The sequence below is a fragment of the Stegostoma tigrinum genome, chromosome 1 (assembly GCF_030684315.1).
Source record: "Stegostoma tigrinum isolate sSteTig4 chromosome 1, sSteTig4.hap1, whole genome shotgun sequence".
In the NCBI taxonomy this organism is placed as follows: Eukaryota; Metazoa; Chordata; class Chondrichthyes; order Orectolobiformes; family Stegostomatidae; genus Stegostoma; species Stegostoma tigrinum.
Window position 1 is genome coordinate 132,284,698 of NC_081354.1, and position 19,215 is coordinate 132,303,912.

A 19,215-nucleotide genomic window follows, 5' to 3' on the forward strand; every position below is an offset into this window, starting at 1 on the left:
GTGCCAGGAGCGCCTCAGTAGAATTTCACTCTCCTCTTCTGGCAGCTCAGGCGTTGAGGTGACTACATCCGTTGTGTCCATCCCTGATTCAGACAACCTGTCAATGACTGACAGAGACGGTGAACTCTTGGGTTGCAGTAGCTTTTCTGACTGTACCAAGGGCAGTGTATGCTTTCCTCCCACATTGTTCGCAAATTTGCAGCTTTCATATGTTCCACATGCTTGTTCTGAACCGTTGCGTTGACCTGAACTTTAGATGTCACTAGTTCTGACCTCGTGTTGACCATGCCCAATACCCATGTGAGGCCATTTCTGTAATTCTTGCACTAAACTTCATCCCCTGTATTAAACTGTCCCTTTCACTTGGCAGAATCATGTCCAGCACTGGTATTCTGACGCAGTTTCACCCTCCCCATCAGATTGGGAAAAATCAGACTTAACCTGGTGCAGATTCTTCTACCCATTAGCAACTCTGCTGGTGCTATCCCTGTAGTTGTATGTGGGATGGTCCTACAATCAAATATGAACTGTGACAACTTGGAATCCAGCAAGGCTGTAGGCTGTTTCTTCAAACCAGGCTTCAAAGTTTTTTGCCATATCATTGATGGATGGTATGGAGCTGTCCTTGTAAGTTGAATCCCATTCAACTATGGGAAATATTCAAATTCCCAGCTGAGAAATGATGGTCCATTATCTGTGATCAACACTTCTAGGAGTCCATATATTGAAAAAAGATTGCACAGATTTTCTATCGTCATCCCTGTCTTTGACAAAAGGATCCGAGAGAGGCTGGTATCCCATCAGCAAATCACCATTTATTTACATATGCATAGCACTTGAAACTGATCTGGCTTGCTCAAGTGTACAGAATGTCTGATGAGGGATAATGGGAACTGCAGCTGCTGGAGAATCCAAGATAACAAAATGTGAGGTTGGATGAACACAGCAGGCCAAGCAGCATCTCAGGAGGACAAAAGATGACGGTTCGGGCCTAGACCCTTCATCAGATAGGGGGATGGGGTGAGGGTTCTGGAATAAATAGGGATTGAAGGGGAGGCGGACCGAAGATGGAGAGAAAAGAAGATAGGTGGAGAGAGTATAGGTGGGGAGGTAGGGAGGGGATAGGTCAGTCCAGGGAAGACGGACAGGTCAATGAGGTGGGATGAGGTTAGTAGGTAGGAGATGGGGGTGCGGCTTGGGGTGGGAGGAAGGGACGGGTGAGAGGAAGAACAGGCTAGGGAGGCAGAGACAGGTTGGACTGGTTTTGGGATGCAGTGGGTGGAGGGGAAGAGCTGGGCTAGTTGTGTGGTGCAGTGGGAGGAGGGGACGAACTAGGCTGGTTTAGGGATGCGGTGGGGGAAGGGGAGATTTTGAAGCTGGTGAAGTCCACATTGATACCATTAGGCCGCAGGGTTCCCAAGCGGAATATGAGTTGCTGTTCCTGCAACCTTCGGGTGGCATCACTGTGGCACTGCAGGAGGCCCATGATGAACATGTCATCTAAAGAATGGGAGGGGGAGTGGAAATGGTTCGCGACCAGGAGGCACAGCTGCTTGTTGCGAACCGAGCGGAGGTGTTCCACAAAGCGGTCCCCAAGCCTCCGCTTGGCTTCCCCAATGTAGAGGAAGCCACACCGGGTACAGTGGATGCAGCACACCACATTGGCAGATGTGCAGGTGAACCTCTGCTTAATGTGGAACGTCATCTTGGGGCCTGGGATAGGGGTGAGGGAGGAGGTGTGGCGCAAGTGTAGCATTTCCTGCGGTTGCAGGGAAAGGTGCCGGGTGTGGTGGGGTTGGAGGGCAGTGTGGAGCCAACAAGGGAGTCACGGAGAGAGTGGTCTCTCCGGAAAGCAGACAGGGGTGGGGATGGAAAAATGTCTTGGGTGGTGGGGTCGGATTGTAGATGGCGGAAGTGTCGGAGGATCATGCGTTGTATCCGGAGGTTGGTGGGGTGGTGTGTGAGAACGAGGGGGATCCTCTTTGGGCGGTTGTGGCGGGGGTGGGGTGTGAGGGATGTGTTGCGGGAAATATGGGAGACGCGGTCAAGGGCGTTCTCGATCACTGTGGGGGGAAAGTTGCGGTCCTTGAAGAACTTGGACATCTGGGATGTGCGGGAGTGGAATGTCTTATCGTGGGAGCAGATGCGGCAGAGGCGGAGGAATTGGGAATAGGGGATGGAATTTTTGCAGGAGGGTGGGTAGGAGGAGTTGTATTCTAGGTAGCTGTGGGAGTCGGTGGGCTTGAAATGGACATCAGTTACAAGCTGGTTGCCTGAGATGGAGACTGAGAGATCCAGGAAGGTGAGGGATGTGCTGGAGATGGCCCAGGTGAACTGAAGGTCGGGGTGGAAGGTGTTGGTGAAGTGGATGAACTGTTCGAGCTCCTCTGGGGAGCAAGAGGCGGCGCCGATAAAGTCATCAATGTAACGGATGAAGAGGTGGGGTTTGGGGCCTGTGTAGGTGCAGAAGAGGGACTGTTCCACGTAACCTACAAAGAGGCAGGCACAGCTGGGGCCCATGCGGGTGCCCATGGCCACCCCCTTAGTCTGTAGGAAGTGGGAGGAATCGAAAGAGAAGTTGTTGAGGGTGAGGATGAGTTCGGCTAGGCGGATGAGGGTGTCGGTGGAGGGGGACTGGTCGGGCCTGCGGGACAGGAAGAAGCGGAGGGCCTTGAGGCCATCTGCATACGGAATACAGGTGTATAGGGACTGGACGTCCATGCTCAAGATGAGGTGTTGGGGGCCAGGGCATTGGAAGTCCTGGAGGAGGTGGAGGGCGTGGGTGGTGTCAAGGACGTAGGTAGGGAGTTCCTGGACCAAAGGGGAGAAAATGGAGTCCAGATAGGTGGAGATGAGTTCGGTGGGGCAGGAGCAGGCTGAGACGATGGGTCGACCAGGGCAGGCAGGTTTGTGGATTTTGGGAAGTAGATAGAAACGGGCCGTGCGGGGTTGGGGAACAATGAGGTTGGAGGCTGTGGATGGGAGGTCCCCTGAGGTGATGAGGTCATGAATGGTGTTGGAGATGATGGTTTGGTGCTTGGGTGTGGGGTCATGATCGAGGGGGCGGTAGGAGGTGGTGTCGGAGAGTTGGCGTCTGGCCTTGGCGATGTAGAGGTCGGTGCGTCATACTACCACTGCGCCACCCTTGTCTGCGGGTTTGATGGTGAGGTTGGGGTTGGAGCGGAGGGCTGCCCGTTCTGCAGGGGAGAGGTTGGAGTGGGTGAGAGGGGTGGAGAGGTTGAGGCGGTTAATGTCTCCACGGCAGTTGGAGATGAAGAGGTCGAGGGAGGGTAGGAGGCCTGGGGGTGGTGTCCAGGAGGAGGACTTGTGTTGGAAGCGGGTGAAGGGGTCAGTGGAGGGAGGGTTAGGCTCCCGGTTGAAGAAGTAGGCATGGAGGCGAAGGCGGTGGAAAAACTGCTCTATGTCCAATCGTGACTGGTAGTTGTTGATGTGTGGTTGTAGGGAGACAAAGGTGAGCCCCTTACTAAGGACTGACCGTTCGTCCTCAGTCAGTGGGAGGTCTGGGGGGATGATGAAGATGCGGCAGGGTTCAGTATGGCTGTCTCCTCTGGGGTTGCTGGTTGTGGAGGTTGTGGGCGGAGCGATGAGGTCGTCGGCCGTGGGCGGGGTTCCATTGGCGTCGGCCGTGGGCGGGGTTCCGTTGGCGTCGGCCGTGGGCGGGGTTCCGTCGGCGGTTGGAGTATTGGGGTGGGCGGCAGCAGCTGCGGTGAGGGTGGTGTGTGAGGTGATGTAACTGGAAGTGGAGGTGGTGACGGCAACAGCGGTCCCGGAAGTGGTGTGGCCGGCGGAGGCGGGTGTGATGTCATCGGTGGGGTCTCCAGCCGTATCCTCATGGTCAATGGCGGCGGATGCATGGTGGGGGAGGGGCAGGGACAGACTCGGGATTTGGGAGGCGTAGGAATCCTCTTGTGGGTGGCAGGGGCCAGTGAGTTTGTTGTACTTACGATTTTTGGTGTCCAGTAAAGCTGAGTGGAACTGGGTGTTCAGTCTGTGGATCCTGCGGAGGATGAAAAACAGCAGGGGTCCTTTGCAGGTCTGGGAGAGGGAGGCTCTGAGCTGGGGCAGGCTGGATTGCAGTTTGTGGAGGTGCCGGCGCATGGCTGCGAGTGTCTGTTTCAGGACTCGCAGGGAGAAATGCTTCTGAAGGGTCTGAATACTCTGGGTGTAGAGGTGGTCACGGTTGGGGCCAAATTGGGAAGGCTGAAATGTAGACTGTAGTCCATTGGGGATGATCTGGTTCCGTAGGCAGGTGCTAAGGAAGGTGATGTGGCTGTGGTACCTGGTTTGCTTCAGGACATGGTCGAGCAGTTTCAAGGCCGAAGAGATTACAAGAGAGTTGCAATGGGAGAGAGATTCCCTGAGGTTGGTCCGGAGGGAGGAGGGTAACTTCTTCAGGTTAGGCATCCCTGGAAGAGGCTTCGCAGTGAGGTTAAAATAGTATCAGAGATAATGGGAACTGCAGATGCTGGAGAATCCAAGATAATAAAGTGTGAAGCTGGATGAACACAGCAGGCCAAGCAGCATCTCAGGAGCACAAAAGCTGACGTTTCGGGCTTAGACCCTTCATCAGAGAGGGGGATGGGGAGAGGGAACTGGAATAAATAGGGAGAGAGGGGGAGGCGGACCGAAGATGGAGAGAAAAGAAGATAGAGGGAGAGGAGAGTATTGGTGGGGAGGTAGGGAGGGGATAGGTCAGTCCAGGGAAGACAGACAGGTCAAGGAGGCGGGATGAGGTTAGTAGGTAGGAAATGGGGGTGCGGATTGGGGTGGGAGGAAGGGACGGGTGAGAAGAAGAACAGGTAAAATCTCCCCTTCCCCTACTGCATCCCTAAACCAGCCCAGTTCGTCCCCTCCCCCACTGCACCACACAATCAGCCCAGCTCTCCCCCCCGACCCACTGCATCCCAAAACCGGCCCAACCTGTCTCTGCCTCCCTAACCTGTTCTTCCTCTCACCCATCCCTTCCTCCCACCCCAAGCCGCACCCCCATCTACCTACTAACCTCATCCCACCTCCTTGACCTGTCAGTCTTCCCTGGGCTGACCTATCCCCTCCCTACCTCCCCATCTATACTCTCTCCACCTATCTTCTTTTCTCTCCATCTTCGGTCCGCCTCCCCCTCTCTCCCTATTTATTTCAGAGCGCTCACCCCATCCCCCTCTCTGATGAAGGGTCTAGGCCCGAAACGTCAGCTTTTGTGCTCCTGAGATGCTGCTTGGCCTGCTTTGTTCATCCAGCCTCACATTTTGTTATCTTAGAATGTCTGATGATTCTGTTTATATCTGAAGGCCAAGACTCCTTGATCGGACCAGATTAACACCGCCAATCAGGGAACTCATATTCCATGAAGTCCACCTGCTGACCTTGTTAGAGTCTTTACATCCCTCCCTCTCTAACCATGGGCAAGTAGGCCTGCTCTTTTTCTTGTAGCCTCTCATGGGTCGTTTTCACGTAGAGTCTGGTTCCTCCATCTCAGCCCTGGATACGGGCAATGTGTGCTGGACCATTCCCGCCTCTTACACCCAGATGGTCTTGGAAGAAATTCATCCTCTTCGAGTCATAGAGGTATGCAGCACAGAAACACACCTTTCAGTCCAACTCAATATGCCAACCATATCCTAAACTAATCTAGTCCCATATTCCTCTAAATCCTTCGAATTCAAGTACCTAACCAGATGCTTTTTCAATGTTATTAATACACCCGCCTCCACCACTGCCTCTGGCAACTCATTCCACACACGCATCACCCTCTGCATGAAAACGTTGCCCATTAGTTCCCTCTTAAATCTTTCTCCTTTCATCTTAAATCTATACCCTTTAGGGACTTTGCTATCCTAAGGAAAAAGACCTTAGCTGTTCACACTATCCATGCCCGTCATGTTTTCATAAACCTTAAGGTGATAAAAGGCATCAAAGCTGTGACATCCACCGTATCCATCTCAGATTCTGAGGTTTCTTGGATGTGAAATGGAGGGGGAGAACCCATGGGTACTGGCAGCCTTTCTGGTTATTCTGAGAGGCCAGATATGTTTTTCACCTTTCATATGGTCCACATGCTTGTTCAGGACTGCCTTGCCTACCCAAATTTTGTACATCATGGGATCTGGCTCCATGGTGACCTTGCCTCTTACCTATGTAGGGCCATTTCCAAGGTTACGGCACCAAATTTCATCCCTGAAGTAAACTGTCTCTCTCAACTAGAAGAGTCTTGCGTCTGAAACTGGTGTTCCACATGCCATTCCACTCTCCACCTCTAGGTCCGGAAAGATCAGAGTATTCTCTCCATTAGCAACTCTGCTGGAGTGATCTCTGTAGTTGAGGGTGGTCCAATAATCAAATAGGAACTGGGTCAGTTTGGTATCAAGTAAAGCTGTGGACTGCTTCTTTAAGCCTGCCTTCAAAGTTTGGACCGCTCTTTCTGCCAGGCCATTGGATGACGGATAGTATGGAGTGGTCTTTATATGCCGAATGCCATGTGACTTCAGAAAATACTCAACTCCCCTGAGGGAGCTGCTGACTGTACTTTTGGTCCTTGTTGGCACTCTGGGCAAAGCCCCACCAACGTTGCTATGCCTGCATCTAAATCCTGGCCAGATATAGCTTCTTGCTAACATCTTCGTTTTGAACATCCTGGATGACTTGATGGAGTGCAGCCAGTATCTGGTGGTGACCTTTGCTTGGGACAATCACTCGTGCTCCCCATAATAACATGCTATTTTCTACAGTGATCTGGTCTCGCTGGGTCCAGAAAGGTTTCAATTCTGGTTGTAATGGGTTTTTTGTTACCCTCATCACCACTAGCTGTTTTAGTTTTGCTGGGACCCAGATCTTTTTGTGTCCACTGTCTGATATTGTCAGCAGTGATTGGAAGGATGCCAAAAATATTTAAAACTAGAATGACTCTTCCAGCAGCAGCACCACTGGTGGTGTATCTGCCAGCGGGAGATGACTCAAGACATCTGCAATTGCCACTTGGCCTTCCGGACATTGTTTTAACTTATATTTATAAGCACTTAGTATTAGAGCCCGCCAGTGAATGCGGCCTGAAGCTATGAGCAGTTCTGCCTTGCTATCTTGAAGCAGTCCAAGTAGGGGGTTGTGGTCCATGATCATCATAAATTTTCAACTGTAAAAGTATTATTGGAACTTCCTGATCCCAAATATGACTGCCAGTCCTTCTTTGGTTATCTAAGCGTATTCAGGCTCTGCATTATCCAAAGTCCTGGTTGCATATGCTATTCGGCGCTCCTCTCCATTGGGCCACCTCTGAGCTCATAATAGTCTGATACCATGCAGGGAGGCATCACATGTCAGCACCAGACCTTTCTTGGGTTCACAGTGTGCTAACACCTTAAAGGATGACACCTGCTTTTTTACTTCACTGAAAGCTAGGACTTGGCTATGCCACCTTTTCCAAGGCTGACCCTTTTTTAGGAGATGATGCAAAGATGCCAGGATGGAGACCAGGTTATGTATGAATTTTCCACAATAATTCATCAGCCCAAGACATGACCTATGCCCAAGCTAGCTGACCTCGATCTTTAGGAATGTCAGTATACTATTAATAACAAAAATCATTAAAAATAGTTTGATTGGACCTATCAAAGCTCATTGAGTTGGTGCACATAAACAGTGTACAGTATAATATAACATTGATTTAAACTGTTCTAAAGATATATTATTCATTTTCTGCTATAAGTAAGCCTAGATGCTGTTGTTCAATTGTCAAAGGGACCAAAACACCAGTGTGACTACTCTGCCTACACACCATAATATTCTGTACATATAAAAAAAGAATTTGTTTTGCAAATTAAAATACAAGATTTAGGAATGTGAAACGTAGCACAGTGTAGGCATATGGTATGAAAACCTTTAAGGGGAGGTTGCAATAAGCATATGAAAGAATAGGGAATAGATGATTATGTTTTGTATTACGTGAGGAAGGATAGGATGCTCAAGTGGAGCACAAACCATCTATGTTATGTGTAATTCTATGTCATTTTAAACATGCATAATACTGAACTTGCAGATTGCAATCAGCATAACCTCTTGGAAAAATATCACCGATATTTTAGTTACTTACCGACTGATCAGTTAGAGGAGGCAGCACAATAGTCCTTTCTATTGTGTTCACCACAATTTTCCACAGTTCCTTGAGAACTCGTTTCAGCACTGTTTTTTCACAGACTTTTGCAAACAATGTCAGACTGCAAATTAAATAAAAACGAAAATAACCTAATTTGAGTTGGTTACTTTTTGTTACTCAGAAATGCTGTTCAATTCAGTTAGGATATTTAGGATATTTGAATATGGAATATGTATTGTCAAATATTTCCACATTTTGGTTTTGTCAAAGGAAAATTATGTCAAACCAATTTATCTGATTTCTTTGAAGAAGCAACACAGATAAATGGAAGCTGATGGATGCACTGAAGAGATTCACAGGATATTCACTATGCTGGACAATTCAGCTACAGAGACTGAATAGGTACGCTGGGGTTGTTTTCCACAGAACAGGAAAGGCAAGGGTCGGGGGAGGAATCAAATTGAGGGGTACAAATTTTTTGAGAGGCATAGATAGGGTAAATAGGAAGAAACTTCAACATTTAGTAGAGGGTCAACAACGAGGAGGCACAGTTTTAAAGGCAGGAACAGTTGGTTTATAGGAAATTTTAAGAGACTTTTCACCCGAAGGGTTGTGGGTATCTGAAATTCAGTGTTTAAAAGGGGTGATAGAGGCAGGAAACTTCAAGACTTCTAAAAAACGAAGACTTGAAACACCATTGGTCAAGGGCTGGAAAATGACTTTAAAATAGATTAATGCTTGATGACTGGCAAGGGCATGATGGCTCCAGAAGGCTCTTTCCATTTGGCAAAAACTCTACGATTGCTTAATAAATGTACAAGATATTATTGTAAACCGTTTTTGGACAATGGAAAAATAATCTCTGGAAAGCACAAATTGAATAATCTTGGAAAAGTATCATATTAACTTCATTCAATTACCTTCACGAATCAGGAGCAATTTATGAACTATTTTTAATTAGCTCCCAAAAGGGATTAAATTACTTGGAGTATGCCCGCACATACCAAATTAATAACAGTGGTAATAAGGATACAATAGTCAGTTCTTTTTAAAGTTTGTATTTTAAGACAAAAATGCAAAGCATCTGGTTATATAACAAGTAACAAATAAAGACAAGAAAGAAAAAGAAGAGGTTAAATTGGGGAACTGGATAACAAGAGGGCAGGACTGTTAGGGATGGCGCAGGATATTTTGTTTTTTTTGTTATGACAGGTTAATTTCAGTATTAGAAGAGCATTCGTAGAAAATAATCTCTACAACAACTGTCAGTTTCGACTACAACCAGTAACTTGAAATGTGCACTTTCTGATGAAATTTGTAGCTGCTACTCAAAAACTGCCTCATACAATCTATTAAAAATCATTTGTTTTTCTGTCTCATGACTCACTTGCCATCTAAGAAGTCCATCAATGGCCCGAGCACATTATCAGCATCCTGAGCCACACTATTGCGAGCAGTTGCAGGTACATTCCCAGTCCCTTTGACCTGGCTGAGGATATCTCCCATCTGTTTTACACATTCATCAAGGCGAGGCTGGAAACTACAAATTGCAAAAATTAAAATCAACACAATACGGAACAAAAGATGTCCCCATGTTAAAAATTATACTTTGTTGAATTTTTAAAATGCTGTACATTGTAGTGATTGTACCAAGGTCTGCTAAGTGCACCTCACAGAATGTGTTCCCTGATTGGGGCTGTTAATCTGGTCCAATCAGGAAGTCCTGGCTGACAGATGAGAACAGGGGCATCAGACATCCTGTTCACTCTGAAAGCTAGCTCTGAGGAAGCTGTATTACTGTCAAGGACGCTCACGAGTAAATATAACATGAGGAGGTGACAGGATACCAGTCTCTGTGGAGTTATTTCAAACATAACAGGAATATTTGCGAGAACAGCAATGAAAAGGGAAACAATATTTATAATGTATGAGAGTAAAGTGCTGCCTCGTTGACAGACATAAAAGAAATGGACATACAGTGCTCCTGTTTCATCTCAACAAAGCAGGCTTCAGCTATTCTCTGGTTCATTTCTCAGGGCAATGCCTTAACCAGAGTCAGCAATGCGCCTGATTCAATGAAGCTTAGCAGTCAGCTGTCAGTTATGAGATATGGATGGGAATGTGGAATTCGAAACATAAACAGGTCAGCTATAATCTGACTGAACAAAGGGTTAGGCTCAATGGGCAGAAGGGTCTACTTCTGCTCCTGTTTCGTACATTCATCCATCATCATTTACGGATCCCAATGTGAACAAACGTGGAGCAGTTTGCTTTGAATGACAGAATCCCTACAGTGTAGAAAGAGGCTGTTTGGCCCATTGAGTCGTCACTAATCCTCCAAACAGCATCCCATCCTATCCTCATGATCCTCATTTGCCATGGCTAATCCACTTAGTCTGAATATTCCTGAACACCATGGGTTAATATAGCATTGCCAATCCACCTAACCTGCATATCTGAGGGACTGAGAAAGGAAACTGGAGCACCTGGCGGAAATCCATGCAGACACGGGGAGAATGGCCAAATTCCCCAGACACCTAAGTGAGGAATTGAACCCAGGTCCCTGGCACCGTGGGGAGAAATGAATGAAATATGAAAAGAATGAAAAATTGGAGTATAACTTAAATGCAGGATAATTGCCGAATTCCAAAGAGCAAAGGGATTTAGGTGTTCGACTGGATGAGTCATTGAATGTTAGTATGCAGATACAGCATGCAACCAAGAAGTCTAATGAGATGTTACCCTTTATTATGAGAAGAAATGAACATAAAAGTAAGAATGTTATCCTTCAGCTTTACAGAGCATTGGTGAGATCATACCTCAAATGTAGTTTTGATCTTATTTAAGGAAGAATGTAAATATATTGGGGGACGTTCAGAGGAGGCTCATTAGATTAATGCCTGGAATAAACAGGTTATTTTATGAGGATAGGTTGTACAGCTTAGGTTTGTTTTCATAGCAGTTTTGAAGATTGAAGGCAGAGTTAGCTGTGATAGTTTGAATAACAGAAAGGCATGACAGTGGCAATGCAATGACTCATGTTTAAGGAACAACTGCATGCAACTGTTCACATGCCTGTGGCAGAAAAAAGCAAGAGGAAAAGTGGCCCAAGTCTGGTTTACCAAGGAAATTAAGGATTGTGTTAGATCCAAAGGGAGTCTTATAAAGTCGCTAGAAAAAGCAGCGAGCCTGAGAACTGAGAATTCAGCCAAGGAGGACCAAGAACAAAAACAAAGTTGCTGGAAACTCTCAGCAGGTCTGGCAGAACCTGCGAAGGAAAAACAGAGTTAACATTTTGTGTCTGATGATCCTTCCCCAGAACTTTTCTATAGATCTATAAGAAGTAAAAGATTAGTGAAGACAGTCTGAAATGGGAAAGTTGACAAAGGAGAATAAGCAAATTGCAGAACAATTAAACAAATATTTTAGTTCAGTCTTCATAGAATGTGACACAAATAACTTCAAGAAGTGCTATTTAAGTAAGGATCTGTTAGAAAGAAGTAAGTCCATGAAGATCAGTATCAGTGGAAAAAAAAGTAGTGCTGGAGAAATTAAGCGGACACCAAGCTGATAAATCCTTAGAGCATCATAAATCTATATCCCAGAGGAGGAAATGGAAACCATTGTTACGTTGGTTGCCATCTTCCAGAATTCTGTAGTTTTTGGAACATTCTAAGCAGATTAGAACATGGCAAGTATAACTTCACTTTTTGAAAAAACAACGGAGGGAGGTAGAAAGCAGTTAGCTTAAACATCAGTAGTTGGGAAAATGCCACAGACTTTTATAGATGATGTGATAAAGTGACATTAAAAAAAAGCGACAGGGTGGCATGAAATCAACGTGGTTAATGAAAGGGGAAATCATGTTTGAGAAGTGTACAGGAATCCTTTGAGGATGTAAATACTGGAATAGATGAGGGAGAAACAGTGGATGTGGTGAATTTGAATTTTCAGAAAGCTTGCGATAAAGCCCCACATAAGAAGTTATTGGGCAAAATCAAATCACATGGCATTAATAGTAACATATTGACTTGAATTGTTTATCAGACAGGAAACAGAGTCAGAATAAATGGGTCTTTGTTGGTTTGGAAGGTGGTTAAATGACAAACCACAGGTATCAGACTTTGGGCTTCAGCTATTCAGAATAAACATCTGTGATCTGTACAAGGGAACCATGTCTAATGTAGCCAAGTTTGCTGATAACACAAACCTGAGGAGGATGCAAAGAGACTCCAAGGCAATTCAGGCAAGTAGAGTGAGTGGGAAAATGCATGGCAGATGCAGTATAATGTGAATTAGTGAATTGTACGTTTTGGTAAGAAAAATTGAAAGGCATGGTGCTATTTAATTGGTGATAGATTAGGGTATGTTTACTTCTAAAGGGACCTGGGTGTCATTCTATGCTGGTCATTGAAAGTAAGCATGCATGTGTATTAGGCAGTTAAGACAGCATAATCATACATCAGCCTTTATTGCAAGAGAATTTGACTACAGGAGCAAAGAAATCTTACTGCCATTTTACAGGGCCTTGGTGAGATAACACCTGTAGTATTATGAGCAGAATTGGTCTCCTTATCTAAGAAAAGATATGCTTGCCATGGAGGAAGTTCAGTAAAGGTTTACCTGAGTGATTTCTGAGAAGGCAGATTCATCACATGAGAAGTGATTGGGTTGCCTGGGTATGTAAACTGGAGTTTAGAAGAATGAGGGGGAATTTCACTGAAAAGTGTAGAATTCTGACAGGCGAGGTTGCAGGGGTGATTTTTCCCTTGGGCATGGGGTATAAAACATGGCAGCATGGTCTCAAGACATGCAGTAGGCCAATTTGGACTGAGGTGACATGAAATTTCTCCACTTTGAGGAGGGAAAACTTGTGGAATTCTCTATCAATAGAAGCCTATGGAAGCCAGGTCACTGAACATATTTAAGAAATATGCTTTAAAATATTTAAAAGTTGTTTCATAGAGACTAAAGGTAACAAGAGGGGAGACAGTGGGAGTATGGCGTTGTGATAGAGGATCGGCCATGAGCATGTCGAATGATAGAGTGGGCTCGATATGCCGAATCGCCCGTCCTAGCTCAGATCTTTGATTTCCACTGGTACTTCTTGCAACTTGACCCCATGATTGCAAGATGACAGATCATGACAGAATGTATTTGCCATCTCACTTCTCATTAATATGTACAATTAAGAAGGGAAATAAGTGAAATCCATTTTTCTGTTGACATTAGAGGCAGCTGGCGTTGAAAATTCAGAAAAACATAAATACCTGTACTTCGAACATTAAAATCATAGCACTTCAATTGCTTTCTCTTTCTTTTTTATGAATTATTCATCTCGCCCCTATTGAAATCAAGCAATTTCTTTCTTGATTGAAATTCACGAGATTTAACTATTAACTTGCTAAAGCGCATCCAGAAGTCGTCACAGCGACACAGGGTTATTTTACTGAAGGGACTGTCTCAGCTGAGCATGGTCCATCTTTTCAGTAGGAATTATACTGATCAAATCAAAGATGACGACTTGATCTCTCCTTGCAATTGTGGGTTTCTAAAACCATTTGTTATGCCCAAACATAGGCAGCTCATTGAATAGAATCTCAATCTGAGCTCTGCAAATAGGCAAAATCTAGTTATGCAATTGTTTTAAAAACACCTTTTCCCAATTATTTTATGATTCTGGGACTAAATCTATCAAAATAACTTGGGAAATTTGATAGTATGTCAAACTTTATAATACGGATAAATGTAAAAAGTTCAAATTACCTACCTAACACCAAAAACATCACTGAGATCATCAAGAACATTGTTCAGTTTCACTTGTAGATCTTTTAAACTGTCACTTGCCTCAGAATCCAGCTGTTAATAGAGATAGATTTTATGTCAGTTTCAACACTTACAACAGTACATTCCTAAATATACCAAAGTATCTCTTTTTGAATGGAATCTAGATCTCAAAGCTTCCGGTTTGGAGGAGAGGAGCAAGCAGCAGCAATGATGACCAAGTAACTGGAGAATGAGACAGAGAAAGTTCACCAGGATGAAAGACAGAACGAAAGAGGGAGGGAAAAACAGAAAGAGAAAATTACAGAATAAAGTGAAAAGGTGAGAGTAAGTGTAAGCTCCCCAACATGCCTCACTGACATTGTACACATTATTGTATGATTACTTCTGTTCAGCTACGATGCCTAAATTTCTACCTCTTGCATTTGTAATCAACTATTTTTTCCATGTAAAAACCGAAAGAACTGCGGATGCTGTAAATCAGGAACAAAAACAGAGGTTGCTGGAAAAGCTTAGCAGGTCTGGCAGCATCTGTGAGGAAAAAATCAGAGTTAACGCTTCAGGTTCGGTGACCCTTCCTTAGAACTGAGGGAGGGTCACTGGACCCCAAATGTTAACTCTGATTTTTTCTTCACAGAAGCTGCCAAACCTGCTGAGCTTTTCCAGAAACTTCTGTTTTTGCATTTTTACTATATTCCTGAATATTTTCCATATCTTGCCCAAATTCAACACTACCCTGGCCACGCTATCAAACTCTTCACAGCCATGTGTGATTTTATTTCTCTTAAATATCCTCCCACCTCCACATTCCACTTCCTTTGCCATGTTTCCTTTCCTGTCCCCTAGGTTCAGTTCCATCTTGCCACCACCCCCCCACCCCCCATCCCCACAACCTCAATGCCCTGCAGGAATTTGTCCCTCTCAGAAACTGACCTCCAAACTATTTAGTTCTCTCTCCACCTAACTACTGACCACTCAACAACATTTTGTGCTGTCTCTAATGCTAGCTAACTACGTTAATTCCTTTTTATATCCAAGAGCCTCACCTCTCATCCTTTCATAATTGTCATCAGCAATGCTATTCAAAAACCTGTCCCCAAGCAATCAATCTTCTGCTGCAATCACTGCACCTCTATCTCACAATCTTGATTGAGATGCGTGAACATGTTATTTGTGAGCTTGCTCATAACTCTCAGGGATAAAATTGCTTCAGCGCCATTTAATACCTTTATTGCAGCTCCACAATATACAGTTGACTGACATCACCATGAAGTTTTCAATTAACAAGGATGTGAGAAATAAGAGCTGATCAAGTTTATTTAACCCCTCAAGATTGCTCCAACATTCAGTAAGCTCATGATTTCTCCTGATTCTCACTGGCTCCAGCTTTGCCAGGCCTCCTTGATGGCACACTCAGTCAAATGCAGCTTTGCAGTCAAGGGCAGCCAATCTCAGCTCACCTCTAGAATTCATCTCTTTTGTCCGAGTTTGAACCAAGGCTGTATAAAGTGAGGAGCTAAGTGGCCTTGGCAGAACACAAACTGCACATCAGCAATCAAGTTACTGCTCAGAAAGTGTTGCTTGATAGCAATTTACTGATGATTAAGAATCAATCGACAGGGCTCTAATTGGTTAGATTGGATTTGTCATGCTTTTTGCATATAAGATATCTGGGCTGTCTTCAAAATTGTAAGGTAAATGTCAGTGCCGTAGCTGTTTTGGAACAGCTTTGTTTGGGGTGCGACAAGTTCTGGAGCACAAGTCCAGTACTATGGCCAAAATGTTGTCAAGCCTGGAAACCTTTCCAGCATTTAGTGTTGTTTCTTAACATCATGTCAAGAGAATCAAATCTGTTCTGTCTGTCAATTGTTACTTGTGCTGCTTAGCGTGCAAATGGCTCTATTTTGTAGCTTCACCAGGTTGACACCTCATTTTTAGGTATCCTGGTGCTTCCTGTTCTCCCACCCTCTCCATTGTACCAGGCTTGATCCTGGTTAGACAGTAATGGTAGAGTGGGGATTTGCCAGGCCATGAGGTTGCTGATTGTTGGTTCATGATTCTGCTGCTGCTGATAGCCTACAGTGCTTCGTGGATGCTCGGTCTCGAGTTGCTAGATCTGTTCCAAATCTGTTCAGTTTAGCACAGTCGTAGCCTCAATGTGAAAGACTGCAGTGGTCACTCCAACTTGTCACTGTTACAGCTAGGCGCATCTTCAGCAGGCAGATTGGGGAGGGCTGGGGTAAGATTGCTTTTCCCTCTTGTTGGTTCCTTCACTACTTGCAGCAGATCCAGTCTATGGGCTAGGTCCTTTAGATTTGAACAGCTTGATCATCCATGCTGTGTTACTCGTGATGATGGACATTGTAATTTCCCACCCAAAGCGCATTTGGCATCCTTGTCACTCTCAGTGCTTCCTTCAAGCAGTGTTAAACAAAGAGGATAACTGATTTGTCAGATGAGGGTCAGTAGTTTCATCGTTTATGTTTGAGACAATGCCTTGAAACTTTATGGAATCTGGAGTCAATGTTCAGGATTTCCAGGGCAACTCCTTCCTGACTGTGTACCACTGTGCCACCACTTCTTCCAGGTCTGTCTTGCTGATGGTACAGGGCATAACTAGGGCTGGTGATGGTGGTTATTGGGCCTTTGTCTGTAAGACAGCATTCTATCAATGTGATTACGAGAGGCTGTATCTTGACTAATCTATGAAACAGCTCTCTCAATTTTGGCACGAAACATCAGGTATTATTGAGGATGACTCCCTTACTGACAATTGAGAGGGCCAATTTGTCATTCACATTTCCAGTGCCAAGTGCTGACTGGTTTCAAAACCATTTTGAGCATTAGTGAGCCAGGTCGATTTTTACAAAAATTGACAATGGTTCCTTGGTCATCATTGGTCTTTTAATTGCCAAATTTTTTGATCAAACTCAACCATTACCTGTAGTATGATTCAACTCAAATTCTCGGAATATCATCTGGTTCCCCTATTCATATGACAATACAACTACATCATTATCTCCCACTTGAAAAGTCATGAAGAGAATATAAACAAGGAAAACATTTACAATGGAGTCATTTGAGGATAAGCAGTCAATGTTGCTCTGTACAGACAGAAGTGATGGGTGAGTGGCACTTGGTACAAGATAGATTGTGGGGGTAGAGCTTAAAAGTGTTGAAATTTCGTGTGGAACGAGGAGACTGCCCAGAGGTTCACTGAAATAACCGAGTAAGGAGGTGATAAACAGCTTCACCAGTAGGACAGGCTGAGACAGGGTGAAACAAAACATTTCATCATTGTAGAAATCCATTGCTGCCTCAAGAGGCTAAACATTTTAAGCCTTTAAGGTTACATTTTAATGACCAATTAAATCTACAGACAACATTTGCGGGGTAGACTAAAACAAGGGGACGTCACCCATGAAACTTCTTCCCTTGATGGAGAGATCAATGACAACATGGGGGTGGGGGGTCATGCTCAGATTTATTATAAGGGCTGAAAAGTCTAGAGGAAACGTGAGGAAAAACATTTTCAGCCAGTGAATGGTGGAAATGTGGAACTCTGCCTGTAAGGGTGATAGCAATAGAAACCCTGATAACACTAAGGGAACATTAAAGTGTACACTTGTGATGCAAAGGCATACAAGGTTCTGGGCCAAGCGCTGGCCAATGAGTTCAGAATAGTTAGGTGGTTATTTTTGACTGGTGTAAATACAATAAGACAAAGAGCTTTTTTATGTTGTAGATCTCAATAAAATCAAGTCTCCCTTTTATGACGGATGAAAAGAAATTGTTAGAGTGTAGAGATTCCCTCCCCAGACGGTAGTGAAACCTTGCCCTTTCAAATTCATTGAAAGCTCAGTTACATTTTTGATGGTCAATGGAGTCAAGATTTCTTGGTGGGAAACAGGAAAAGGTAGAATTGAGATCATAAGATCAACCAGTATCATGAAACCAGAAACAGCAGATCTTGCAGCATCTATGGAGACAGAAACGGCATTGATGTTTTGAGTCCGAAATGACTCTTTTTCAGAAAAAAGACATGCTGAGCTTCTCCAGCATTTTCTACTTTTATTTCAGATTTCCAACATCCATAGTATATTGATTTTATTTCAGACATGATTTTATTGAATGGTGGAGCAGGCTTGAAGGGTAGAATCTTGCTTCTATGTTTTTATCATGAGGCTTTTGTTTTACTTGTACATAAGAGTAAGCATTGCTGGCTAAGCTGGTATTTATTGTCCATCCTTATTAAGAGAACATTGAAGACACAACCATATTCTGTAGGTTTGATGTTACATGTAGGCCAGACCAGGCAAGATGGCAGATTTCATTCCTTCAAGGAAATTAGTGAACCAGATACATTTCTACAACAATCAATTATGGTCATCTAGTTTAGCTGATTATTCTAGATATTTTCAATTTAAATTTCACTATGTGTCATGGTGGCATTTGGAATCCATGTCCACAGAAGATTGGCCTGGGATTCTAGAAGTTTCCCATTGTGATGGTGGAAGCAAAATCTTTGAATATTTTTAAGGCACATATAGATGGATTCTTGACAAGCAAGGATACGAGAGAGATTATTGGGCATAGGCAGGAATGTGAAGTAATTTGACCAGTTTTGATTTTACTGAATGGTGCAGCTGACTCAATCAGCTAAATCTGTACCTTGTACATTTAAACTGGGTGACTGAAATTTACAAATCTGCTACTAGTCTCATCCTAAATATAATTAACACAGTTCTCCTGCACAGAATTACCAAAAACAGCTTCAAGCATATAAGCACTCCTTAAACTTTAACAAAAACTACTTACTGCTTCAGCCACACAAATGAGCTACAAATGCACAGCAATTATGGGAGTACTTCATAAAATATAGGCAAATTTATATATCTACACATTTCAAATTGTAAAGAATGAATTGTGAAGTGGTACAGACAAGGTGGTGTTACGGCTGAATGTTGACTGCAATACAGTTACAGCCACCTTCTGAAGCAGTTCAAAAAGAACTGAAGTAATTACTCTACAATTTTTATATTTCTGATGAAAAGAAAACTGCATTCGTGGAGGAGTCTGATTGCTGATTGAAGGTTAGCAAGCAGCAGAGCGTGCTTTCACTGAAGTACATTGGTGAATCAAATGTGCACATGCAGGACTCTGTTTACCAGTTCATGTATGAGTTAGCACTGCATGCAAATCTGGCAAGTTCTCTTACTCTACACTGTTCAGTGTTCCCACTCCCTGTTGCTTCAAGGCTAAGAGAGGATCATTTCAATGGCCACTACCATACGTGACACCAGATTAAGACTGCAAATTTCCAT

General features: G+C 44.3%; 1 protein-coding gene across 13 annotated transcripts in view; it reads right to left on the reverse strand.

Moving 5' to 3' along the window:
• LOC125453124 (protein unc-13 homolog B) overlaps positions 1 to 19,215 on the reverse strand; it is a 495,854-nt gene that overhangs the window by 54,605 nt on the left and 422,034 nt on the right. For all 13 annotated transcript variants that reach the window (XM_059648673.1, XM_059648694.1, XM_059648669.1 and 10 more), the window contains 3 exons: positions 13,878 to 13,966; positions 9,495 to 9,647; positions 8,105 to 8,228 (listed from right to left, as the gene is read on the reverse strand). In XM_059648673.1, the coding sequence (XP_059504656.1) occupies positions 8,105 to 8,228; positions 9,495 to 9,647; positions 13,878 to 13,966 (366 nt within the window). The remainder of the gene's footprint in view (positions 1 to 8,104; positions 8,229 to 9,494; positions 9,648 to 13,877; positions 13,967 to 19,215) is intronic.